At 41.7% G+C, this 27,893-nt stretch overlaps 1 protein-coding gene across 1 annotated transcript; it reads left to right on the plus strand.

Annotated features, from left to right (window-relative positions):
- Window positions 1–410: 410 nt before the first annotated feature.
- On the plus strand, window positions 411–8,442 carry LOC310823589 (apoptosis regulator BAX). Its single transcript, XM_083696476.1, has 6 exons — window positions 411–702; window positions 1,513–1,561; window positions 1,717–1,878; window positions 2,101–2,233; window positions 2,404–2,508; window positions 7,630–8,442. The coding sequence occupies exons 1-6, from the start codon at window positions 636–638 to the stop codon at window positions 7,726–7,728; spliced, it is 615 nt and encodes a 204-aa protein (XP_083552602.1). The 5' UTR covers window positions 411–635; the 3' UTR covers window positions 7,729–8,442.
- Window positions 8,443–27,893: the final 19,451 nt, after the last annotated feature.

Here is a 27,893-nt window from a genome sequence, read left to right on the forward strand (position 1 = left end):
TGTCTGTGGTTTAAACCTGCCTTGTACATAACACTAATAGTTTAAAACGTACCACACAACAAATCCACGTATGGCATGCGGTTTAGTAAGCTTTTAATTTGTCTTTTTATCTGTTATGAGTCCGTGTTATGAGTGGATGCCAAATGAACTGCAGGTAGCACTAAATGATGGTCATTCAACAATCAACAGCAACTGTATTACAATGTATCCACACAAGAGGCGCATTTGGGTTCAGACACCCGAAGTATTTCCGTGTTATTGGGCGTACAGTACTTCAGGGGCTGCATTTCCAAAGTCTTAATTGGTTTCCTTGTGTCCTCTCACCTTGTCTCCTTCTCAGAACGCATTGGTGGAGAACGTCAGAGGGGAGGAACCTCGTATCCTCTCCTCCAATGCGTTCTGAGAAGGAGGCAAGGAGAGAGGACGCGAGGAATCCAGGAGTTTTTAAATTCGGAGCGTACTTTTGTGGCGAACTGTCCAGTTTAGATTGTTTAATTTGTCATATATTACATATACAAGGTCGGATACTCTACGATCTCTGTAGGCCCTAGTCTTGCTCTTGTTCTTGTAGCTCAGGACAGGTCTAGAGAGCAGAACATTGGTTGGACTTCTCTACAGACAGTTTCGTTTCGGCAATGGCAGACTCTCGAGAAAGAGAGAAAACAGGCGAAGAGGAGCCGCAGGGTGCAGTAGGAGGTGAAGGTAAATATTAATAATAGTGTATTTTTTTTTTACCAGAACGGTAACTATTTATATAAAACATTTGTAAATTAACTCGAACATTAGCGTTGACATACATTGTTGGTTTCAATATGCTCGTATACATGCATTAATTAGACGGTGAGATGGATATAATAATGCTGAGAAAGTCAGCCTGTTATATTGTAACAACTTTAGAATAAAGGTTTATAAGATAAAAGCTCTATACAACTTTTTAGAACTTGGGATAGCAAGGCCACTTTAATGTCCTCTGACGTCATTATAGGCAATAATATACGAGGTGTACGCAAATCGCAAACAGGTATCTTCATTGGCTCTTAGAAAATCTGGGATTCTCTGCCACAGGCAACTGGAGGCATGGCGCTGGAGAAATGTTACCACTCTCAAATTCATAGACAGCGCTATGGATACAACGATTTGAGACTATGAGATCAAAATGATAGTTTTAACCATGTTTTTAAGCTATGCAGTATTTGTTTACAATTACATTGTTTACAAACTATGGAGTAAAACAAGCTTATATTGTGGGTTCTGATGGGGTAAGACAGTTGAACTATATTCATAGAAGTCCAAAAATGAATGTACAAATCCCAGATTGCCCCTTTAAGCTACATGAAAGATTGAACTTTTGTCCAAAAGATCCCATAACTTGGAATAAGCCTACAATGTCATAAAATACACATTCAGTCACTTGGAGCAGTCAGTGATAAACCAAATCTACTCCCTCCACCTTTGCCGATATGAGACCTTGATAATAAACTTCTAATCATTGACAATATATATTCATTACAGATGTCATTGATGACAGAATTATGGAACAAGGAGCTGTTGTTTTAAGAGGGTAAGTGAATAAACTTCTTACCATTATCATCCATCAATCTGTTTATAACAACAGTGTTTATTTGATAAGATGATTATCACATTATCAAGTCACTGACTTTCCAATCTGCTCAACCACCTAATATGAACCACCTAAAATCTTCTTTTTAAATTGAGGTATGTGATAGAGAGTATCAGTGCAGAAGACCCAGAGAGGCATGTAGCTCCGGAGGACCTAGGTGGCAGGCCAAATGAACTACAGGATCCACACATCAAAGAGGTTGTGCAACAGCTACTGAAGATCGCTGATGAACTGAACAGAAACACTGAGCTACAACAGTATGGCATTCTCTTTCTCTTAATGGGCATATTTGTTCATTTGCTAGTGTTATGTTATGATGCTTTTATGGCTATTGATGTTCTGTTATTGTATTGTACATCTGAAGTAGTTCCAAAAACTGATCATTTGTTCCATTTCTTAGACAGAATGATGGAAAGAGAATCCCATTCTTACCTTTCACCAGTGTCTGAAGCTGTGTGTCTTTCTTCTTCCTCTGACAGCCTGATCAACAGTGTCCAGGCAAACTGTGCCCAGGATGTCTTCTTCAGGGTGGCCAGTAACATCTTCGCAGATGGCATCAATTGGGGAAGAGTGGTCTCTCTCTTTCACCTTGCCTACAAGCTAATTTATAAGGTAACGGCAGCAATATGCAAACAAACAAAACAGCTTCAGACTGGGTTGTGGTTAATAACATACTTTTGGTTTTTGAAGCAGAGGAACATTTTATAAGCTACCGAGGGTCTGGTTGAGGTTATGAAATATAACATACTGCAATATTCTGAAATTGTATTTCTCTTACTCAGGCACTTACTCAGAACCACTTAGAAATCATCAGGAGGATTATCAGCTGGGTGTTACAGTTCATCAGGGAACACATTTACTCTTGGATCAGACAGCAAGGAGGATGGGTGAGTAGTACTCTGTATACCAACATGCCCACCCACCAAGACTCCACAGCCAGATGTGTAATGACACCCTTTTATCTATGTGTACCACAAGAGGGGGAGGGTCATTCCATGTCAAATCAACAAGCCATGACATCCACCATCTGATTGTTCTGAAATGGTTTCTGTAGTTAGAAACAGACAAGATATGTATTCCTGCATCATTATTTTGTAGACACACAACTTCAATGACTAATACCTTTGGACAGGGCAACCTCCAGATTACCAGATTAATCAGAAATACATTATATAGTATGAAGAAACAAAACTCCAAGCCGCAGCTTCATATTAATTGTCAGACATTGAGAACTGATATTCCGACCCTGGCCAATAAAATATTTTAAAGGATGGATTTGGAGGATTCAAGGGTGACCTTTGACCATCATTTTGGATTCCTCATGCCATAATCATTGTCAGGTAGGACTTTGGTTGAAATTGGATTTGGGGTTTGAATTCTATTGAATATTACATGAATCCCACAAAATGATAATGGCCAATTTGGGTACAATCAATTATATTATTTCTCAGGGATGAAACTATATTGCTACAAAATAATGATGCAGGAATACTTATCTTATCTTTCCAACTACAGTAACCATTTCAGATCAATCAGAGATGGTGGATGTCGAAATCCTCTTTTGTCCGTTGATTTGATGGAATGACCCAGGAGACAATTACATCTACCTGACTCAGAGAAACATAACAGTCAGACTGTCGGCCCTAACCCTAACCCTAACCCCAAAAACCCCAACAATATTACAATTCACTCACATGCTATACTGTACTTACACATGTGTGTATATATTCATTGCAAAAAGAATACATATCTATGCACATTCAAATACAACCATACACATACAGTTAGGTCCATATATATTTGGACTCTGATACAATTTTTGTTATTTTAGCTGTTTACCAAAACATATTCAAGTTGCAGTTATATAATGAATATGGGCTTAAAGTGCAGACTCTCAGCTTTAATTTGAGGGTATTCACATCCAAGGGGGTTTAGGAATTACAGCTCTTTTATATGTAGCCCCCTCTTTTTCAAGGGACCAAAAGTAATTGGACAATTGCCTCAAAAGCTGTTTCATGGACAGGTGTGGGCTATTCCTTTGTTATTTCATTAAGCAGGTAAAAGGTCTGAGTTGATTCCAAGTGTGGCATTTGCATTTGGAAGCTGTTGCTGTGAACGCACAACATGCGGTCAAAGAGGCTCTCAATGCAAGTGAAACAGGCAATCCTTACACTGCAAAAAAAATAAAAATCCATCAGAGAGAGAGCGGCAACATTAGGAGTGGCCAAATCAATAGTTTGATACATTCTGAGAGAAAAAGAACGCACTGGTGAGCTTGGCAACTGTCTCCCGGGAATTTAGGCTCTATACAGAACCCCCGACCAACCCTCAGATAACCGGTTATGGATCCTCAGCCTGAGGGGTCTTACCCTGTCAGATGCTGACTGGTCCTATGTAGGTTGGTGTCGATTAGATTCACTCCGTTGTTAACGGTCTACATCCCATAGTTCCTCCCATATCTTCCTCTACCCACCTCAGCTGAACTGAAAAATCTCCCCAAACCTAAAAACTGTACACAGAAGTGGGTAGTCTCTATGGTTAACGACCGCTCTAATCTGATATGAGTGCCAGTTGGTGTGGTTGCGGATAAAGGGTTTATCGGTAAGGGTAATTTACCCAAAGGAGGTAATAAGGGGCCAGATATAACCCTTCAGATCCTAAGATGTATTATGCACAGCAATCTATAATATTTTATGTTACCAGGAGGAGGTAAAAGGCTTATGAGGGATGGAATGACTAAAAATATATAAAAATAACAAAATAAAAATACAAATAAAAAAATAAAAAATAAAAAGAAATAATAATAATTAAGAATTAAAATTGAGAAAACTATTCCTTTAAATGCAGGTTAAATTCTTTAATGATTGCTTAAAACATTGCAGCATTACAGGCAGAGTGATTAAATGGTAAAATGCTAGTATTCAAAAAATTATAAAAATTAGAAAAGAATAAAATCTATCAGTCTGTCCCTACTCTGCCTGTGAAATTTAGAGAAGCCCCAGTATCACTTGCTCAGAGCGTAGCTGGTTCTTCCATCCGCCAGAGCTGTTGTTATATAAACAAAGGTCCGCCAAGGTCCTCCGTTGTACTAGTGTGGCGAGGCCGACAGTCAGAATTCAATCAGAGTGTGAGCTCCGGACAAGGAGATCCTGCTCGGGTGCTAGAGTATGAAAAACTCCAGTTTCCACTCCGGGATAATCTTCAGTACACTCAGTCCTGCTCCGGTCCTTCAGGTGTTACGCTCCGCAGCGGGGAATGACCGTTGTACTGCTCCAGGGAGCTCTTTTTATAATTTGCAATGGGGCTTTCCTTTACCCCCACCCTTTCTTATCTAATTCATTCCGTCAGGCATTGAATTCGATCTAGTTCTCAGTCAAGCATAGAATTCGATCTAATTCATTACATCACCCTGAGTTCGCACCCATGCTTAGTCATGGGCCTAAGGGCACCTGTTGTTATGTCTACTAGACATACTTATCACTCTCCTGCTCAAACTGGACTCAAGGCCACTTCTTATTGTGGACTTCTGCAATCCTACTCTATTTTTGTCCCATACTAATCTATGCCTTTCCCAAAGTTAACATTTAGTACATATGGTATACAATTATCAATTGATTGTCATCAATTAGTGGTTATACACTTTTGAATCAACTTATCATTAATCAGTGGTTATACACTTTTGAATCAACTTGTCATCAGTTACACATCAAACAGGGTCATTTCATAGATGAAATCAAGGAAGGACACTTCTCCTCCATAGGCCATTCCTGGTGGGGAATCTAACTGAAAATCCTCTGTGTCTAGAGTAAGAATCGGCAATGGGTCATACCTCTGTATCTCTATGTCATGGGTTAAATCGAAGCTGAAGACTGTTTCAGGAGCTTCCTCGGGGGTCCACAGTCCCATCAGGTTTGGCAGGACAGGATCTTCAGGAACCTCAGCCATTGGCTCCAGTATGATCAATTCTGTTTTGGTGAGCGGCGAATATGGGAACTGAGGTGAGCAGGGAGAGCTGAGGGCCTCGTCCAATACCACCCAGTCGGGCAGTATCTCTATCTCTGATAACTCCGGTGAGGAGATATCCCCTGGCTCCGATGGGCCCTGTGATACTTTTGGTGGTGGTGGCATGACCTCCTTCCTCTCATGCACCCTTCTGCCCCCTGTGGGCCTCTGCACACTGTACTTTGCCATTTTGCTAGGGGTTTGTATAGTGTCAGGCCTAGGTCTGTAGGCCTCAGTCTTGGTGTCTTCTTCCTCCTTTATTAATGCTCTCTTGGTCTTTGAAGTCCCCTTTGTTACTTTTTTGATTGTCATTTTTATAGTTGATGTTCTGTCAGAAGTGGTCCTGGTAGCTGAAGCTTTCTCCTTTGTGGTTTTCTTAGCTGATGCTCTGTCAGAAGTGGTCCTGGTAGCTGATGGTTTGTCAGTTGTGACTTGGTAACCTTGGGTGTGGTGTTTAGGCCGGTAAAAGGCCATACTAATCTCGCCCTCGGCGACACAACACAAAAAGGCCTGAATGTCCACGGAAGACAACAGTGGTGGATGATCGCAGGATCCTTCACATGGTAAAGAAAAACCCCTTCACAACATCTAGCCAAGTGAAGAACACTCTCCAGGAGGTAGGCATATCATTATCCAAGTCTACCATAAAGAGAAGACTTCACAAGAGCAAATATAGAGGGTTCACCACAAGGTGCAACCATTCATAAGCCTCAAGAATAGAAAGGCCAGATTAGACTTTGCCAAAAAAACATCTAAAAAAAGCCATTCAGCATTCTTTGGACAGATGAAATTAAGATGAACCTGTACCAGAATGAAGGGAAGAAAAAAGTATGGAGAAGGCTTGGAACTGCTTTAATGATCCGATGGGCATGCATGGCTTCCACTGGCACTGGGTCACTAGTGATTATTGACGATGTGACAGAAGACAGAAGCAGCCGGATGAATTCTGAAGTTTTTAGGGATATACTGTCTGCTCAGATTCCGCCAAATTCAGCAAAGTTGATTGGACGGCGCTTCACAGTACAGTTGGACAATGACCCAAAACATACTGCGAATGCAACCCAGGAGTTTTTAAAGCAAAGAAGTGGAATATTCTGCAATGGCCGAGTCACCGAGTCATCTCAACCCGATCAAGCATGCATTTCACTTGCTGAAGACAAAACTAAAGGCAGAAAGACCCACGAACAAACAACTGAAGACAGCTGCAGTAAAGGCCTGGCAAAGCATCACAAAGGAGGAGACCCAGCATTTGATGATGTCCATGGGTTCCAGACTTCAGGCAGTCATTGCCTGCAAAGGATTCTCAACAAAGTATTAAAAATGAACATTTTATTTATGATTATGTTAATTTGTCCAATTACATTTGAGCCCCTGAAAATGGGGGACTGTGTATACAAATGGTTGCAATTCCTAAACGTTTCATACGATATTTTTGTTCAACCCCTTGAATTAAAGCTGAAAGTTTGTTTCATTTCAAATCCATTGTGGTGGCGTACAGAGCCAAAATTATGAAAATTGTGTCACTGTCCAAATATTTCCGGACCTAACTGTATGCACATAGTACATAGACATATGTACTATGTGTGTGTACATGTGGTAGAGAGGATCTGGAAGTTCATGTAGGTCCTGGAGGCAATAGCATTTTACAGCACAGATGGAATTATTAAAGGAAGCCGCTCCAGGTGTTAGGGGGCTGTGTTAAGACTTTAAACAGTAGAGCGTCACAGAGCGTATTGTGGCCAATAGCCCTTCAAACTGTTAGGCCTGTGACTTCAGTGAGCGGACATGTGGCAAATCCCTCTCAGACATCTCTTGGTATATTTTGCAATACTTTTAACAACCTGTGAACACTCATGGGATGGAAGTCAAACACTGAAAAAGAAATTGTAGTCACACACAATATTTTTTATGGCTGATGAGGATGTTTGTATTTTAGTGGGGTGTTAGGAGAATATAATGGTTCCACTGTAATGTGTGACACTGTTCACTTATCTATTTGCTCACAGGAAGGGGTCATGAGCAGCGTGTCGCGGTGGCGAAACGTGTCACTCCTGGCTGCAGTGGCGTTCGTTGTGGCCATGGTCTACTGGAGGAGGACACGCTGATGAGGTCATCACAGGAAGTAACTTGGGTGAATTCAATGTGTCCTTAGAATATGCACATCTCTCTGGAAAGTCGGGTTAAGGAATAAGACATGCAGTAGATCTCTCTCCTCTGATACTGAATTTGGGCAAACCTGGGTTGACATAGCATTTGACATTTTTCTAATTCTTTGAGAGTGTTTGCTTAAGCCTACCTGGATTGTAAGATTGGCGTGGTTTGCGTTTTTGGGACAATTCCATTGGCTCAATTGCGCCAGGCAAACTCAATCAAGCACAGCTAAGTATTTGAAATTATTTACTGTTAAATTAATTATAATACTATTTGAACCCAGGTCTGCTCTGCTGTTTACTACATTGTATATGTATAATGAATTGATCAGATAAGGGACAATGGGTGCCTTTTGTACTGTATCCACCAGCACTGAGCAAGTATTTATAAGTAGTACCAAGTTCAACCTGTGTTCTTCAAAAATGCCTTATTTTTCTACTGCTCACGAAAGTGCTTTTATAATTGTAAGGTATTTTATTGAACCTATATTTTATGGAATTTCTTGTCTTGTATTGCATAGTTTAAAACTGGATTTGCAATTAAGATGATGCCACTACTGTATATGCACAGCTATATATATGATCTGTGTCATATGTATTGAAATGGACCAAAGGATTGAAAAAAAATTGTACACAAATACTCTTTGTCATCAATAAAGACACTTGTGCCGAAGCAAAACATTTGTAATTATTTAGTTTATTGCTCTGAAACTCCACATGGTACATTATCCCTCTTTAGTACAGTATTCCTTTTTCACTTCTAATAATAATAACTTCATAAATAACTTCAATTATTCAAGAATCTCAAAGAGAATTTTTTTATGACAGAATTTATAGGTTGAACACGACCAATAATTGAGGAATACAAATGATCAAAGTCTAAATGTGCACTAAAGGTGTAGTTGGGAATAGACAACTTTAGAGTAATTCTTTGAGGTTATCACTGTATGCTTTACAAGTACATGATGTATCTATAATAGAAACATTGATTGAAGATCCATCTCTTCAGGCTACATCTTAACTGTCCCTCCTAAAGACCTCTTCATCCCCACTACCCCCCTATGCACGTTTCTCTCCTGTAAATACATTTTTTTTAAAAAGAAGAAAAATCTGCCTTTCTTCTAGCATTGTGACTGCCAATAACTCCTGGTCCTAGCATAGATTATTTTTTCTTATGATGACTGATGTATAGATGATTCACTTACTTAGTCAAATGTATTTGTTGTAAGTCGCTTTGGATAAAGGCGTCTGCTAAATATGCCATAAATGTAAATGTAAACCTGATTGAACCATATACTACACAATGGTATGCAGTGTCATGCCTCAACCACAAGATGTCATTGTATCCTCACATGAAAAATGTGTTTGCATGATATTGGAATTGCATGTCATTTTAAAAAATATTTCACAAACAATGTGAATACAGTCGGAGATGATGTTAATGAAAATAGGTCCAGGGAGACATGCCTCTTTGAATTTGGTTTTATAAAGCTCGAAACCATTGAATCCTGTCATTTGGAAAGCAATATTGAGGTAGTAGGCCTATTGCATATATTTTCCAGATGTTCTCCAACACCTACACGGTACTGTATTGATATTACCAGGAACATGGTATTATTTCATTAAACCCAATGACACTTGTTTTTTGCAAGGGCACGTCGGCCGTACTCCAGTGTTAGCACAGCTGTGAAAACTTTACTGATTGGTCCTAAATGTAACAGTGACGAAAGTCCTGCAGACAAGGTTGTCCACCCACAGGTCACATGTCATAGGTTTGTGTGGGTTGGAGCACAGCAGGTGTGTGCGTGTGCATGTGTGCATGCACAGGGTCACTGAGGCCTATTGAGAACCATAAAGCTGACCATGGCTTGAAGTACAGCTAATGTCCTCAAATACATACCTGCTATCTTTACCATTAACCTTAATCCCCCCCCAGAAATGTTGTACATTTGACAGTTGATGTGTACAACCTGCCCTGAGCCAGAAATGTCATTGCTGTGTATGTATATGCATTAGTGATCCTACTGTAATACCGAAACAAACACTCTCTTCTAAGCTCTTAAAAACTCTGCTTGTATTATAATTTTTTGATGCCACAGGAACAATGGAAATTTCTGCAGACTGAGTTTGATTGAATTCCAGCCGACGGCTGTCTTCAGTGCCAGTATTTCCCCATTGCTCTGGTGTAGTCACTTGCGCATGAGGATTCCCCACCGCTGCACCCCTGAGTGCTGAGCCTCGCCTGGCCCTTCTCCAGCAGACCCAGCTGTGCAAAGGCACCTGTGGTTTAGCACAACATACAGTCTGCTGATATGATGGAGTGCCCAAATGTTGCTGTGGGGGATCAAAGTGAAAACACTCCTCCATGATTACACAACGTGTTTGTGCAAATGCCAAACATGTGTATGGCATTCTCTATCTATTATACATCTTTGTAATCTAGTAGCTGAAGAGGGATAAAGTACTCAATGTTTATGGATTACATTTTTTAGGATTTTTTTTCTCCTGTGTGTCTTCTCGTTTTTGCCTTTAATTCTCATTATCACATTGTTTTATATATTTCTTGTGCTTAAAAATGGTGCTTAAAAAAATAACAATATTCAGTACCCTGAATATGAGCTTGTTGAAGTTGTTTGCTACTTTGTGATCCACTTATTTCTACTCATGCTGTCTACGACAGTATACTGAATGTAACATACTGCATTCAGGCCAGAACATACCTGCAGCATGCAGCCGAAGGTACAATGCAAGACATGCAAGATCAACACGCTGAAGAGGCCTCTATGATCTCAGCTAATGCCAATCTGCTGAACATGCTACTTACAATGGCATTCTGTACACTTAATAACTTAATAATAGAGCTTAGTGTTTAAGTCATATTACATTGTAGCTCATTCTAGAAGTGATATCACTTGAGACTGGGTTGGTGATAGAGTAGAGTAGGAGAGTGGTTGACATGCTGAGGGGAATGTCATTATCCCGCAGGCCAGTGGGAAAGGGGTATAGGGGTTTAGGGTGTGCAGAGACACCAGCCTCTTCCACAGATACTGATGGCTGCATGTTTGTTTGTTTTGTTGGTATACATTATGTAGGGCTCATCACCAGTGACCCACAATCTCTGATAAGGCAACCAGAGAACAATGGCATACTGGTGCAACAGACATGCTGTTGAGGATATAGACATGTTATCAGCCCAGTCAAGTCATGATTGCATCATCAGAGAGGCCAACACAGAGACAGTGATCTCACAAAATAGTCATAATGCATGTTGCCATTTGAAAACAATTTCCCCTCTGATGTTGATCATTTGCTAACAACAATATACAAATAGTCAGTCCCCTGTCTTGTATGTTCTGTAATGAGCTGTTTTTTTATGGTGCAAAGCTAATGTTGAGAAATGTTGATTAATGCGCATTGTCTCTGTAAAACTAAATTGAATCAATTCTATTTGATCTATCTGAAGTGAATACACAACTGTATAATATTTAGGTCAGATCTATAGGAGTTCTCATATTACTGCCTATGTATATGTCAAACCACAGTAACCCTCTCTCATATGTCATCAAGGGTTAATGGTTATCGTGTGGTGATAGCTAAAGTCAATCGAAAACTTCAAAAGGGTCCAATATGTGGAGGAGTGTCCCCCATGTCACTGAACAAAAGGTGCTACTATTCCACCAGTAGCATTGTTAAACATTACTTGGCTTACTTGTGTATGGTAAACAAACACACTTGGCCATACAATAACATTTTCATTTAAATGCTGTACTTCAAGCGTCTCAGAGGTGAACAGCATGGTTATGATAGTCAAAGCAAACAGAAATGGACCACTCTTATTTGTCTGCTTCTCTGAGCTGTAGCGAGTAGACACACACACACACACACACACACACACACACACACACACACACACACACACACACACACACACACACACACACACACACACACACACACACACGTCTGCTGAGGTTATGGAGGACTATTGCCAATCTAATTTAGTCACCCCACAGAGTTTACACTAGCTAATCATGACTTCCCCTCTGTCTGCACCTGTTAAAATCCCTGGGTGGATGCCAGAGGGTTGAACACAAAGTAACCAAACCACTGTCTGGCACATAGTGAAGGGAATGTACTAAATAAAAAACAAACAAATAAAGGGCCAAAAAAGCTGAGTACATGGATACACCACATTCGTCACATCTATCGCTGTACTGTATCAGACAAATACTAATACTACATTGCTATGAACATTAATGTCAACTTCAGTAACCTCATTTTCACTTGGAGAATGTAATGCTAGTCAGTTGTGTGGCAATAAAAGGATTTTCTACGAAAGAAGATTCATACAGTATGAGGCCAATATTGCATATAATTCACTAATTCACATACACTAAAGAAACGATGGCCATGTATACAGTAATATGTTGTGTTGTTGACTGTTAGTATACCTTAAGTACACTTAGACATATCATAGAAATTATGAAGAAAAGAGCACTTTGAGACATTTGAACAATTTGAGACAATTGTCTATGTAAAAAGCGCTATACAAATACATTCAGAATTAAAACAAAATAATATTAAAAAGTGTGCAACCAATACACATGGAATCAAGGTAATAACCTGATCATGACAGTGTAAATATTGTAACTAGCTATAACTAGCTACTTTATTAGGAAAAATATCATCCCGTAAAAGTTTGGTAACTAAATCATAGTAAGTCTATGCAAGGAAGTAACAGATAATATTTCCCCTCCTGCATTATGAGCTTCTACGTCAAAGGATGATGTAAGAGAGTTGATAAGGTGAGTTTGTGTAAAGAGAGAAGACTTTTGGCCTGTAGTATTTCCCTTGTGTATCTGAGCTTTGTTACGCCAGTGATCACGGTGCAAAACACCTCCTCATTGACAAATCTCTTATTCAATAAAAAAAAGTGAATTTCAGCTCCACTGTTTTATTCAGGCCATACTGGCTAAAATGCCACCTTATCTCTGTTCCTTTTTGATTAAGTCAGAAAATAAATATCAGTTATGGTCTCACTCACACTTGCTTTTAACGGTCCCAAAAATAAGAATGGGTCATGATAGAAATAGTTTTAGCTACTCAGCTCCGTGGTCCTGGAATTCTCTCCAGAACAGTTTAAAACTTGAGGATCTAGTCACTTTAGTGGAGTTTAAACATTGGTCGATGCAAATATCATTTGCAGTCCATAGTTTGTTTAACGTTGTGTCTGTGCATGCAAGTTGTTTTGTCTGAAACCTTGTTCCCCCTGCTGCTGTTGAAAGAGGTCTCTTTTGAAAAAGAGATTTTATCTCACTGAGACTAACCTGTATAAATAAAGGTTAAATTCATGGCTCAAGCTTGATTACATGTAGTAAGTCAAATAATATATTACTGAGTGCTTTCAACTGTCCAACAGTGGGACCAGAATTGTTCTTTTATTTTGGTTTTTTTCAGATGACTACAATGACATGTTGATTAATGCGTATATTGAAAACATATCCAGTATCATGAACATTAGAACCCCTTATTGTGTAAAAGCCATACAATAATTGACCTGAATGTCCTGTGATGTTCCTTACAGTATGCAGTTAGATTCTATCCCACCAGATGTCAGTAGCCTTTCTTTTTTGATAAATACATTCTGTATTTCAGCAGATGAGATGAGTTGTAAAACATTGCAGTGGTTGGCACATTATTGCTACATTGGAGATTAACAATCCTCTATTCTTAATTCTTGGAGGATTCATGTGTTGCTTGTTAACTCTTATCAAGTACAATTTCAGGAGCCACAGACATGCCAGTATCCTAGTTCTCTCTCACAACTTTAATGAACACCATAGAAATGGCATGCATATCAAATTATAGAAGGTTTGTATCATTAGTAGATACAGCATATGAAAGGCTACCTTGCATGACAAAAAAATCATATAATATAACTATATATGGAACAATTATTCACCTGGATAGAATAATAGGAGACAAAGCCAGATCTTAACAAAATATTCCATATGTAAGTATGCAAGTTTTCTGAAACATAGAAATAGTGAACTCTATTGGACAATGTATAAATATCCCTCTTATCTATATTAATAGGGGAACACTGAATGGTTGTGCTACTGTTCCGTGGTCACTTCAAATTCCATTCTGACAGCAAGTGCTCTCAAAGCTCCCTCAAGTGCTCATTCATGATCGACCTACAGCAATGTGAGGTTCAGCCAAAGCTTTTTTTCTAAGCTGAGCGGTTCACGGCAGTTATTCTAGACAAATTATCAACACTGAGGGATCCTTCAACTCCGATGTCGTCTAAGGAGGAACCTTTAACTCATTGTGTGCCTCTAATCCTCACCTCCCACCCCCTCTGTGACCTCCGCGTCCACATCTCTAGCTACAAGGAGAGGCCTGGGTCAGGGCAGAGCATGTGACCTCATTAGATAAATCCTCATCACTCATTATGATTCTGTTTGGCGATGTGGACAGGTGTATTGAGCAGGACGACAACACTAGTAAAAACACTGTTGTCTAAAGGGAATGTAGCCACCGGCTTACTCCGCCATCGCCCTGGCTACTGCTACTGCTCTGCATCACCTTGCCTGGGACTACTGCCTGAGTTAAAGCTTAGAGGGAGTTAATGCTCGTCTTGTGGGACCTATAATCCGCTGCTCCCTCTCTTCGAGCTCTCCTGTTCAACTGAATGGGGAACTTGGGAGGTGGGTGAAAGGGAACAATTGTTGGAGCTGGGGTGAACCTGCCTTTCAGACACTGTCTGTCTAGCCCTTGCCAGCTGTGCAGTTAGTGTTAGGGGATTTGGGGATAATTTTCCCCACAGGGCTCTCTCCTCCACTCCGCTGAGGGAGTACTAACTGGGAGACTATGGGGGAAATGACCCCCTGCCTTCTTCCAATAGGCCTGTATGGGGCTTGCTGGGGGGCAATAGGCTAGCTGCTCGGAGGTCTTACCCAACCTCAGGTAATGCCTGAAAGAAATAAAAGGTAATTTGTTATGTAACTCACAATTATTTCTCATACACACTGTGAGGGAATAACATTCACTTAATTACCTTTTCCACAGTTTGTAAAACGTCAAACTCTACTGACTTCTGTAATCTAGTTCTAAGGGGATTTCACCTAAAAGAGGCAAACCAGGATGAATATACATTTGTTCTTATGTGATAACAGTGCAATTCAACATTTTCATTAAAAATTCTTGATGATGTTAATTGTTGTTTTGTTTCGTCTCCTCAGATACAACAAAGTACTTTCACAACACATTCAAAGACATCCATACCTAACATTCAATCACCTTCAAATAGTATTCTGTGTAATGACTCACTATTCACTATTGAATAGTGAGTATACACACATGTTTAATCTGTTCCAATCAACTCAAGACACTGCACAAAAAATTAAACACGGACAGGGGCATAAGTGTGGGTACCTGTTTTTATTCACCTCAACACTCTAATCACTGATGACAGGCAGGTTGTATGCCCTGATATGATCCACCTCTCATTTCCTGATCAGTCTTTGGTAACTATCCCAGGACTTTCCCAGGACTGGCCCTCTTGTTCCACACTGCCATGCTGAGATAACTTTGTCTTCCCTGGTGGTAAAAATAAGTATTTATAGAAACACTAGCTTCACACGTTTAAACACTAGGACCTAATGACAGCGCCTGTAAAGCATCAGCCCCATTTGTTTTTAGCTCTGTTGGTCGGCATGCTTTCAGTATGTCCCCCCAGCACACTACTGGACCATTTTCAGCTTTACAGGGAAACTTAAGGTGTCCCCCTCAGATAACTTCTCAGCTAGACCATCACTGGAGCTGGCATCCCACTGAGTGCAAGTATGCCATGACTGTGGTAAGATATTCTAGAAGGCTCCGTCCGTGAATGAGAGATTGATTATCACCCCGTGGTGGGACTGTGAGCATTCGGATTTCCGAGAAGTGTGGCGTTAATGTTTTATTCCTGCTTATTGAACTGTTGGTCGTAACGGCAGTCACAGATTTCATCACGGGGGGACATCGCTGGGATATTTATGGCGTTTAAATTTAGCGAGCGCTGTGAGAAAAACTCCCTCCCTCTGAGCCCTGGCAGACAGTATATCACCCAAACCCCAGCAACCGGCCGCCCTCAGATCTCAGTCGCAAACAGACACTGCTGCTGGGCCATTTTTGATGGTATGCCTGCCTGAGCCTCCCCATGAAACATTTTCAACATTAATGTCAGCGGCCGTAACCTAAAACGGACTCAGTCAATAACTGATGTCTTCAAAGGACAAGACACAGACAGTGGTACAAACATGCAAAGCTTAAGTTCTTGTGGGGTAATTTACAACATCCCTCCTCTCCCCATCTCCCCCCACACACCCCCCACCCTCCCCCCTCCCCCCGAGCCACCACCACCACCAACCAACAGCTTACTTATCTGTGAGTGACAACGCTGCATGGTTCACTGATATAATGTAAGCCGTGGTGATGGATTGGATTTTGTTCACCAGATATGTTTATCTTGTTGCTTGCAAAGCAAGGGCCTGACCTGCTGACACGGATAAAGGTGCTACCGCTTGCACTGGGTACCAGCGAGTACTAACAGGTCACGACCTTGACATGAACCAACGACAGACGAGAGAGTGTGGATCACAAACCCTTTACCTACCGAGATGGTTACCCCCACAACAAAGCTTCCCCGCTCAACAAAGACGACACAATTGGAAAACAGGAATGCAATGACTAAAAAGAGAGGGGGGGTAAGAAACAAATCACATTTAATGCAAAGTTGGTCAATGGCTATTTAACTCTGAGCATGCTTTGAGGAGTATATGGACTGTGACTTTCAGGCCCTGTTTGCAAAAAAGTGATGCACCTTTGAAAAGGCCCTGAATTGACAGCTTTTTCTCGCTCTGTGTGGTGCAGGCCAGCCCTGAGACACTCATATCACTGGGGCGTGACGGCAGGGAGAGGAGTTACACTTTGAAAACACACACAGGGTCCTCGGCCCTGGCTTTTGTTCCCAGTTGCAGTCCACTGTTCCTGCTCGTCGCAACAAGACAATGAGGGGGCAGCCACTGGATTGGCTGCTCCCGAATCAAATAGCGAATGGCCGTCGATGCAGAACTAATCTGTGAAGAGGTCTTTCCTGTGTGATAACCACCCCCTGCCCCTCCAAAACTCCCCCCCCTAGCACCAGAAACCTAATCTTTGATGGGAAATGACAACAAAAAAAGTAACCCAGCTTTTAAGCATAGCTAGATTTTTTTCATTTAGTGTGAAGGCTCCCCATTTGGGATGTCCCTACTTATTTGATGTGGCAGCAATTAGCGAGAGACTTTTGTGCTCCACGAAGATGGAGCGGGCCACTTCAATGATCACGTTTATGCTCTGAATGGAAAACAAAAAACCCAAGAGGACAGATAGCATGTTCACATCAAACAGCAAACCCGGTGGCGCTTGTTACTGTTATGGCTCGCTCTTCTTTTATGGTGAGAAGAAGTGTTACTTTTCCCAAGAGAAAGCTTTCGGGGAGCAGAGTGACATCATAGGGTGCCCCTGGTCGGCGCCCACCTCCAGACACTAGGGCGCTACCATTCATGTGGGCACCTACTCTATGTAGGTCCATCGCTGCCTGTTTCTTTGATTTCTCCTTGCTTAAATGGACCCATGGGGCAATAATAGGCACTAGGAGTTCTGTTGAAGCTATGCTTTATTTGGCTCAGAGATGGAGTTTGTTTTTCATATAATACAAGACTAGAGTCACATCTATCGACTGGACACATGCATGTCCCACATGGTTGGCAAAAATAGTGTTAAAGGCATACAGTGTTTAATGTTTAACTATGGATTTATTAAGCAACACTTCATGGATCATGGTAGAAGCAACTAGAAATTGGGAAAGATTTGGGTAACACTATGTTATCACTCATAATAATAGCTGAGGTTGTTATGCAACATTATAATTCAGTCATTCATGCGTATTACAAGTCTTGAATGTACGATAATACTTTATAACTGTGTGCTTTATGTAAAGTCGAAAAATCCATCAAAAGCTCTTATAATTGTTTTAGAAATGTATCAAACGTCACAGCTGTGCAATATCTGGATCTAATTATGCCTGTTGACTGAAAAAGACAACTGCGTTTCAGAGGATATGTACTTAAATCACACGCTGAAAGATTAATTTGCCGTATGAGAATTAACAATACACACAACATGCTCCCTGACTTTGTTTTAGCAGTCAGAAGTGTGTATTCTCTAACCGCTGGGTGCTCTGATTATTGTAAAACTGACTTGTTAATTGTACACACAATGTAATGGTACAGTAACAGCTGGTGATTAAGGGGGTAAAATAAGTGGGTGTAGAGAGAAAATAAAAAGTAGCAAGCAAGGATTTTCTGGCATATCATATAACAAGGACTCAATCTATCTTTAAATAATGTGGATATGATGGTATTATAACGACAAAAGCCCTTTGTGAATGACTCCTTCATGGCATTTTATGGAGATTAAGTGAGGTAGAAGTGAGGATGTTTGACTTTAGTGTGGAAAACACAGACACTGTCAGTTATCAGAACAGCAAATAAAGAAGGACGACTATTCTTCAAACGCTTCAGGGAAATGGCAAGTTGGTGAAAACTTCTCCCATCTGATCAATAAAGTGTTTGCAGCATTGTTGTTATACAGTTAGCATGGGGTTAGGGAGGGGGGCAGGGTGACAGTAAAGATCCCCTCCTTTGCTCTGCTCATTCCCCCCTCAGGGCTCGGGCTTTTAAAACTTTCATTGATGGTGGACAGGGGTGGGGGAGGGGGGGGGGGCAATTTGCCACCTCATTACTAACTGGAATTCATGTGGACTGCCTGTGACTTACTCCTCACAATGTCTGTCTGTCTGTCTGTCTGTCTGTCTGTCTGTCTGTCTGTCTGTCTGTCTGTCTGTCTGTCACTCTGGGCCTGACCAGTGGACTCATCCCCTCTTTCTGGCTCCTCTCATGATGGAGTGAAGAAGAGTAGGAGAAAGAGCTCACGTGCATGACAATAGACCCTGAGGCTTAGCCTGCTGGGTCTCCTGAAAATAGATTGAAAACATCACTTTCCTCAATGGGTTAGATGAATGTGAAAAGATTTATAGCACAATTAACTGCTAATCTATTAGATAAGTAGCCACCAAATTATTTAATACCATAACAAGTAGAAGTAACATGATTGTGTATTCATAACACTTGATCTACTTCTTTTTCATACTGTAATACAAAAAAACAACATGTGTTTGTCTCAGAACAAAACAAAGCAAAGCAAAACAAATGCCAGCTCATTTGGCAATTTTGTGCCTTGAGCCAAACCATTTGCATCTATGTTGTATATCCATTTGTCTTGCTGAACACGAAAAAAGAGCATTTCCCAGAACTACCCTCATGCGCAAGTACAATATTACAATAGAAATGTAGAAAATAGAAGGCACTGTACACCATAGTTCTAATAATTCAATTGATTTGTTCAACAATGGCAGCAATGAAATATGGAGGGTCTGAACACGAAACTGTCATGGTCTATCTGAGGGTATGTTTCTTTTTCTCAACAGTAGTGACTGAACAGGGCTGGATCTTTCTGCTCATAGTGATCAGACAGACAGTACTTTGTTTTCTGATTTCTGATCTTTTCCATGTTGTACATGCGACACATTACAATACTGGCGTCTAGATATTTCACCCATAGGCTGCTGTACATATATAACCCAAAGAACACGTCAGTAGCATGGCCTACACTAACATTTGCATAATCAATTAGTCAAATACTATGTAAGGGTACTGACACTGTATTCTGATACTGTTGGAGCTAATGGAATGTCAAGAATAGTGGGCCACGGACTGTACACAACAGCCTTTTAGTAGACCTGTCATCTCACGACACCAGCAGTAGCCAGCAGACAACAAATTCTGTCCATCATCATCAGTACAAATGAAGCCCAGGCTGGACACACAGTTGACACCCCACTGAACATGGCTGGAATTCCTCTATGACAGGATACAAGAGCAAATTAAGGACATGAAGAATCAGAACATGATTGAGCCTATCAAAGCATCAGTAATGGAGGCCATATGATGCCTTGGCTCCCAACCTAAGCGTTTCTCATTGGCTAATACACCGGAGGCTCAGCTGTACTGTAGGGCCATGACAAAACACGAGTGATTAAATCAAAGATGTGTACAGAACACTGGAAAATGACATAAAACAGTAACTTAACCTGATGTAACCCTCTGGAAAAAATAAAGTAATTCTATTCTATTTATTGCCTATGGCTTGTTATGATGTTTACTGGCACAGTGACCTGTAAATGTTCACAGTGTTAAAGTTATAAAATGATATTATTACTTTGTGAGATGCTGGAAACTTGCACTCATGTCCAGAATCCGTTGTGTCAATCATGCATTAAAGTTACCCGACCCTCCCAGCTACATTAAGGATGTCCTTACATGTAATAGGATATTGATTTGCTAGGGTTGACAGGACGACATATTCCAGATTCTAATTATAGTCCACTATACCAACCAGTGAACCCACAAGAGGTTCCAAATGGAGCGTTCAGGGGCCTTGTATCAGCTCTACCATCGGTGTGACAGCTTCCTCAAATGATGAGTAGCAATGCCCCTATGTGTGAAACAAGTGCACTCAACATGAAATGGACGAGTTCAGTACACAGAGTGAGTGGGCCTGGTGGCTGCTCACATCAAAAGAGGGCTGAGCACTCGTGCATGCACGCAGGCACACAGGCACGCAGGCAGGCAGGCAGGCAGGCAGGCAGGCAGGCAGGCAGGCAGGCAGGCAGGCACGCACGCAGGCAGGCACACACACACGCACCCGCACGCACGCACGCACGCACGCACGCACACACACACACACACACATACACACACACTCTCTATCAGTCCATCAGCTGCTGGTCTCTGAGCTGCAGCTCTCCCTAAACACTCCTCCAGAATCAAGTTTTATCACCACAGCTGTGTTTGCTGTTTGACATTACTGTAGAAAGAAATTAGCTTTCTGAACTGTGCTGCATCCTCTAGAGAGTAAGCGCTTGGCTTGTAAACTCATACAGAGGCAACAACACAGTGTGCAAGGATGTACGCGAAAGTCAATTAAACTAATTACAGAGGCTTTGTAATTTTTTCATCTTTTTTTGTCAAGTTTTTAATCAACCTCACTGTTCTTCACTGTACTTCTGTACACCATAACATCAGCTGCTTACAGGAGCAGCTGCCTCTCTCAGACTTTACCCCATATGTCTACTGTATGTTCTTTTCTTGGAAAAATATTTTCCTAGTTTTTTATTTATTTACGAGCATCTCCACACACTCTGAATGTTCATGTTGTGTCATAAACCCAAACTCAACATAGATTCATGTAATTTCAGAATTGTACAGAGGTAAAAGTACAGAAACTGCTACATGCCTCTCTCCACAAAAGTCCACATGCTTTCTTAATTTCTGTACAATTTCATTATTCATATACAAGGCTCTCTGTCTCTGAAAGGGAGGTGTGAGGTCATTCATTATGCTCCAATACTGCTTGAATAAGCCCACCAGGTCTTTCTAGCCCAGACAATGGCAACTGAAAAGAAATGGCATCGAGTTACAGGTGGTCGCATCTGAACTCCTTTGATGAATAGTAAGTATAGGGCTACCTTTGAATGTAGATAAAAGGAGATGAGATATCTGGCTGGGTGCCAAAAAAAGGGAGACACTCATTTCTCCATTGGCAGTAGTGCATGAAAATGGGAAGCTATGTCAGGAATCTCCCACTTTGTTGTCCCCTCTCTCTTTCTCCCATTGATGCAGAGAGAAGAGGAGCCTTTTCGTGGGCTGACGCGGTCACTCTCCCATGCTAGCCTGGGTGTGAGGCATCTTGTAGGACAAGACCGATGACACGGCGAGGGGCGCCAGGGTGGGTGGGAGGAGGAGGGGGTGGAGATAGGGTGGGTGGCTGGGGGGGTGAGGGGTGCACCATGTCCGTTCCATTCAGCCCTTGTCAATGCAATCTGCTGATCGATTAGTGGAACAAGAGCCACACCAACTCAACTGTCCAGGATCATTCGCCCACCACACAGACACACACACACACACACACACACACACACACACACACACACACACACACACACACACACACACACACACACACACACACACACACACACACAAACCAATCTCACATGGTAAACATCCTTAAATCATGAAGACCAGACATAAATCTGTATTCAATTACCATTGCAGCTTTTCCCTTTAAAGCACAACCATCATGAAAATGTGTCAATCTATTTTCATCTGTGGTAACAGCTTTGAAAGAAATAACTACATAAACATACCTATCTACCTAACTACATACAGTACATACATATCTGCTTACAGAGATTCAATTAAATTACTTGACCATGTCACTATTCTCAAATACGAATGTCATAAAGGTAAATACTACCAGATTTAATAAAAAACAATTCAAGACTCATATAACCATTTATATGTGTTAATAACCAATAACAACCATTGATTATGCATTACTCAAAACATTAAAAACGCAAATATTGCAGAAAATCTAATTAGTGGTTTAAGCTAAGGAAAGTTTTAATTCAGAAAGTTTTTAGTGTTTCTAAGCTTGTATACAGGATGATCCCCCTCCTTTGATCGTCCCTGAGGTGTTTTTTGCAGGCTGCGGTCTCGGGCTGCAAAGCAGATCCAGTTATGAGTTTGCGTTCCCAGGCTCGGCTGTTTAGCATTGCTTAGCGCTCGCTCATCGCTAAAACTGTAACACAGCGACATCAAACATGAGCCGCAAAACTGCAACGCGATACCGAGCTGCCTCCCTGCAATGACCCCTCTCCACAGAAGTTAGGGCCACATGGCATACTGGGCTCCTCTGTACTCCACTGGGTGAGAGAGAGAGAGAGAGAGAGAGAGAGAGAGAGAGAGAGAGAGAGAGAGAGAGAGAGAGAAAGAGAGAAAGAGAGAGAGAGAAGAATGGATAGATACTTTGACTGTGTGTGTGAAAACATGTTTTATAAATCAAGGGTGCTTATTTCCAGGCCTTTGGTCTTGCAGATGTCAACAGTTTTGCAGCGTGACTCGGTTGCGTGCAACATTCTCGACAACATTACGGGCGATAACCATGGCTACAAGTTTGAAAAGAAATAGTGCCAATGACCACTTACACATAAACAGATCTGGAGGGAGCAATGACATTTATGCACACAAGTTAAGCATGGGACCCCCTCCCCCCCACGTCCCACCCCCACGTCCCACCTCCCACCCCTCTTCCCCTCTTCCCTCGGCTTCCTTTTGCTGACTGCGTTTGAGAGTTTCAGATTTAATTGCATGTGCTGTTGCCAAGCACATTTCTGGATTGTGGCGAATGGCCTGAGGATTTCTGCTCTTTTCAAATTGTCAAGTAGTTTTCTTGGGTTTTGGCAGAACACCCAGCTCAAATGTGGCGTGGCAGAGATCTGAGAGGGCCAGCGACTCCAGCAGCCTCAAGCGGGACACTACATTGTTTTCACACAGGGGATGGAACCTTCCAAGATGTCACAAGGGAGGGCAACGACAGGAGAAAAAAAACCTTGTTCTCAGGCTTGTGGAATTGTCTTTAATTGTGCACTTGTGAAGGAGGTTGGGTTCTGTGGTCTTACGTTTTAAAAGCTAAACAGACACATGCCACCCCATTGTGGCATGGTAAGGCGGGGGTGCTTAGCGCCTGCCCGCGGGCGTGAGACACATGGGCATTACCTCAGAAAGATGAACGCGAATAATGGAGAAGACAAAGCACTGGTGGAGCTGAGCCTGTCAGAGTTGGGACATGATGTTCCTCATGAAGAACCATACAACTCTGATCACCATATGAGACAAAGATGTGCAGAGCAGACACCAATAATGGACGGAAATCAATCCTATACCGCATCATGTGACACTCAAAGAAAGCTATCAACAACCCGCTTAAAATTATCATAGACAATCTACAACATTGGTCTCTCATGCACAATGTTGAAATATATGACTTAATCAAAAGCTGTGAGGCAAATGATTTGCCATTGAATGCTCTTCAAATATATTATCCCATGATGACACATCTGTAAAGGAATCCAATCTTGTGTGTGTGTGTGTGTGTGTGTGTGTGTGTGTGTGTGTGTGTGTGTGTGTGTGTGTGTGTGTGTGTGTGTGTACTTTTGTATGTGTGTATGGACCATTCTCTGTCCTTCCCTCACCCCTCAAGAGAGAAAAAGAGAGAGAGAGCTCAGGGACAGAGCAGTTAAGGGCATGTCACTGAAGGCTGCCTCTGTGTATTTCTAGTCTTTCTCCTTGTAAGATAACACAGTGTCCTAGTGATGGAGCACTCTCCATGTCTGCTGCCTTTGTTTCCTTTGTGCATTTGTTCACTTCTCCCGAGATGTTTATACAAAGATCTCTGATCCCTGGCTTTCAAAGAGACATGTCAGTTTTTGCTATAGTAAATAGGTGACCGAAACAGAGGGAGGAAGAGGGGTTTTCAGTGAAGCAACACGTTTGTGGATACATGACCCCAAAGGCGGAGCAAACCTGTTAAATGAAATAAGGCCAGCACTTATCAAGAGCCACAAAACAATTGTGCATGCTCATAAATTCCAGGATAGCTTTCTGTTGGCACATGGAGATTCCGAGGGTTACATTTGGATAGTTCTAATACATATTTTGTCATAGAATGTTTGTGGTCATTATGACATTTTATTATGCTATGCTAAAAAAATATATAATTACAATCGTTGATAAGGTAACTCTCCATTAACGTTTAAGATACCAATGTAATTTGCTTGTACATTACATTAAACATGTTGAATTCATATATTTTCTTTTACTTTTCAATATGAGAGAGAGGTAGAGGTACAGTATATATATATATATATATAGAGAGAGAGAGAGAGAGAGAGAGAACAAGAGAGAAAAATAGAAGAACGAGAGACGAGGACTTGATGGAATGACTCTTTCTTGCTTTCAGTCATATCATGACTGGGGCCAGGGAGCAAACTCCCATCTATTTGTTTACTGTCTATGGTGGCCATCAGGGAGCTGGGGCTGGGGTGGGCAGGAGGAGGGAGTGATGTATGACACCTCGTCCCCCCTGCTGTCAAACAGAGTCTCGGCAGCAGAAATGTTTGGCAGCGGGAGGAGCAGGGAGGGTGGGGAGGATCCGTCTCTGGACCGGGGCCTTGTGATTTAAGCGGCAGGCAGGCAGGCGGGAGGCTGCCAGAGACTCCTACCCTCAGTGTTCTGGCGGGCATCCAGGGCAGAGTCAGAAGTTGTTTTATATCACATTACACAGTGCCTAAACACGACAAGGCTACGCTGCTCATCCTGTCTGAGTTGGGCTGGGAGGAGTAGAGAGGAGAGAGAGAGGAGAGAAAAATAGAGAAGAGATAGAAAGAGGAGAGAGAGAGAAGAGAGAGAGCGACGAGAGAGAGAGGAGAGAAAGGAGAGTGCCCCTCAATACCTGAGAGGCCAACCTCTTTTGTGTACGGATATAGCAGACATTTTTAAATGTGAGTATCACAGGGGTAGCCGAGACCAAAGAAAAGCCGGATGTGTTAGGGCAGATCACAAAGAGTGTGTGGTGTCTGCTGACAATGGAAGGGAGGTTCTTGAAGTTGTATTGACACCCTGCCAAAATCCCCCCACACATAACCCCTCCCCACCCCACACCATCCCACCGCCACCCCTCCTGCACACTCGAAAAGCCCACCTGGTACAGTCCTGCAAACCTGCTTGTGGGTTGGCACAAACATAAAAAGTGACTCCTCCCTCTCCACCCTTGCCTGTAAGATTGGCTTTCTTATACATGTGACCTCAAATGTCATGCACCTCTCCCCTACGCTTCTCACAGTGACGCAGCAATTTCCTGTAAGGTGATGACGTCTGAGACCGTTTATAACTCACTCCACAAAGGCCTCTTTTACAATCAGTATTCTATGTGTGGTCATTGTTTACAGAAAAGAGCATGTTTGAAGGTCTAAAATAACTAAATAAAAAGAAACAAAAAGGGGACAAAAAAAAGGTTTTGGAGCATTTTCTATTAGTGTGTGGACGGAAGACATCGGCAGCGGCCCAAGCGATTCCCAACATTCTTGTTGACATTCTCGAAATACACCCTGTATTATTCTTATGCTCTTCATGTTCATCTCCCGTGCCAGCCATTTGTGGAATCTGTGGCACTGAGACAGAAAACACTACACACTTGAACCAGAGAGCGCCAGCGACCTAGACAAACTGTTGTGGAGAGTGGTTTCCTTTCAAAAGCACACGTTTGGCATAAATAGAATCAGTAAATGTTCCTATTGAGAGTGGCCAAGTGAGGCATTTCTTCTCTTGACTGTTTGAGCAAGGAAACGCAGGGGAGACTCGTTGATTGAGCTATTGAGCAAAGTCTGGCTCCAAAAAAACAAGAACACGTATTGGTCTATGAAACTGTAGCTAGGTGGCACAGTGAGTTTGCTGAGAAGCTACCAGCATTACACTCAAAGTCTCCCATACAAGCCCCCAAACTGCCAAGACAGATATTGGATTGAATTAGAATTACATTACAATGTGATACATGATTAACATACTATTGCTATGTCAAAATTGGTTTACACATTATTGCCTTTACAACAATATTTTCCATATGTTTCTATACCACATAAAAACATAGCCCATGTACTGATAGAAGTCATCATCATCTCCCATCGAAAAATACTGTTACCACCCACAGGTGAAATAGTTGGAACCTATAGACTGAGATGGTATATTGACAATAATGGGTTCAGGTTCATGTGTTAATGTACTGGAAACATACTACTGGAGTCTGGAACAGAAAAGTCCTACCCTCAGCCCACTGTAGATGGAGCTAAACCAGGGCTCTGGCTACCCACTAACAACATCTGTCCAGGCCTTGCATGGGAATGTTTGTCCCTTGAGATACAGTGAATTTGATTGGCCTGTGAAGGAGGAGTATGACTCATAACTATATACTGCTCTCTTTATTACCCCCATCTTTATCCACTATAGGTTCTGTTGTTCTACTTCTACTACTATAGTGCTACTGGTATACAGTTTATAAGCAGTTTATAAGCAGATGAATTGTAACCAGATTCATGATTTTAAGTTAAACGGGTCAAAAGGATATATTTATATACTGTATATATTTTGTTTCTGCTGTCATGCCACCATGAGGTGAAATAGAATACTCCTTGAATGAGCGACCATTGTACATCTGTATGTACTAACCAAATGTCATGATGATTTGTCTTGTGATTTTAAGATTTAACTGTAATGTTTTCCTTCTGAAGGAAGGAAACATTGGCACCACAGTTTGTCAATTCAAAGTCAAACGGGGCAGTTTGTTATTTCAGTTGACCATTTTGGACATCTGGTGTAGCGCCACCATGTGGCCAGTTGGCTATGCATTAGCTACAGTGGTGTAGCCTATGGCCCCTTGCATTCCTGCAGTTTGAACCTCTTCAGTCTAACCACATAAAAGCCATTGCCAGAAAGATCAATAATAACAGATGTTCTGGTGCTTGGACCCTTACAAATGTCTATGATCATTTCTACAGCCCACCCAGAAATAAACAAGACAGTAAACCTTTAAAATACCAGAGAAGCCAGAAACTTTAAGCCACTTTGAACTAAATGTTTAATGTCATAGACTGGTTTTAAAAAACAAGTACTCTGTGTGGTGTGGCAACATGGGACGTAGTGCTGGTGGCAGACCAAACTTAAAATAGTAACACCTGCTACAAACCACAAAGCTCGAGCCCAAGGACAACACACAAACAAAAGGTAGAGCATAAGGGAGAGGCCCTCTCTTGGAGATGAAAGACAGCACCGAGAAGGCTTTTCTTCTTTTGATCAAAACAAGAATCAGACGATGGAGAGCAAAGAGAACCTGTCGTATCGTGGCTTCGTTCAAAAGCCACACCTGCTGTTTGCAGTGACTGTCTCCTCCTTGCTGCTGGTGCGCCACAGACGGAACAACAAGCAGAAAAAAAAGTTAACTTCAAACGCTCCACTGTTTCCTCGTACTCCCATTGCCCCACCCACATAGACAGAGACAATATCATTTCACAAAGCAAA

Source organism: Argentina silus (assembly GCF_951799395.1).
Source record: "Argentina silus genome assembly, chromosome: 2".
NCBI lineage: Eukaryota > Metazoa > Chordata > Actinopteri > Argentiniformes > Argentinidae > Argentina > Argentina silus.

What these genes read in the sequence shown, in the direction of transcription:
- LOC310823589 (XM_083696476.1), top strand. Translation starts at nt 636, where the DNA reads ATGGCAGACTCTCGAGAAAGAGAGAAAACAGGCGAAGAGGAGCCGCAG. An exon ending in AGAAACACTGAGCTACAACA is followed by an intron (nt 1,879 to 2,100) that starts GTATGGCATTCT and finishes TTCCTCTGACAG; the next exon opens with CCTGATCAACAGTGTCCAGG. An exon ending in TCAGACAGCAAGGAGGATGG is followed by an intron (nt 2,509 to 7,629) that starts GTGAGTAGTACT and finishes ATTTGCTCACAG; the next exon opens with GAAGGGGTCATGAGCAGCGT.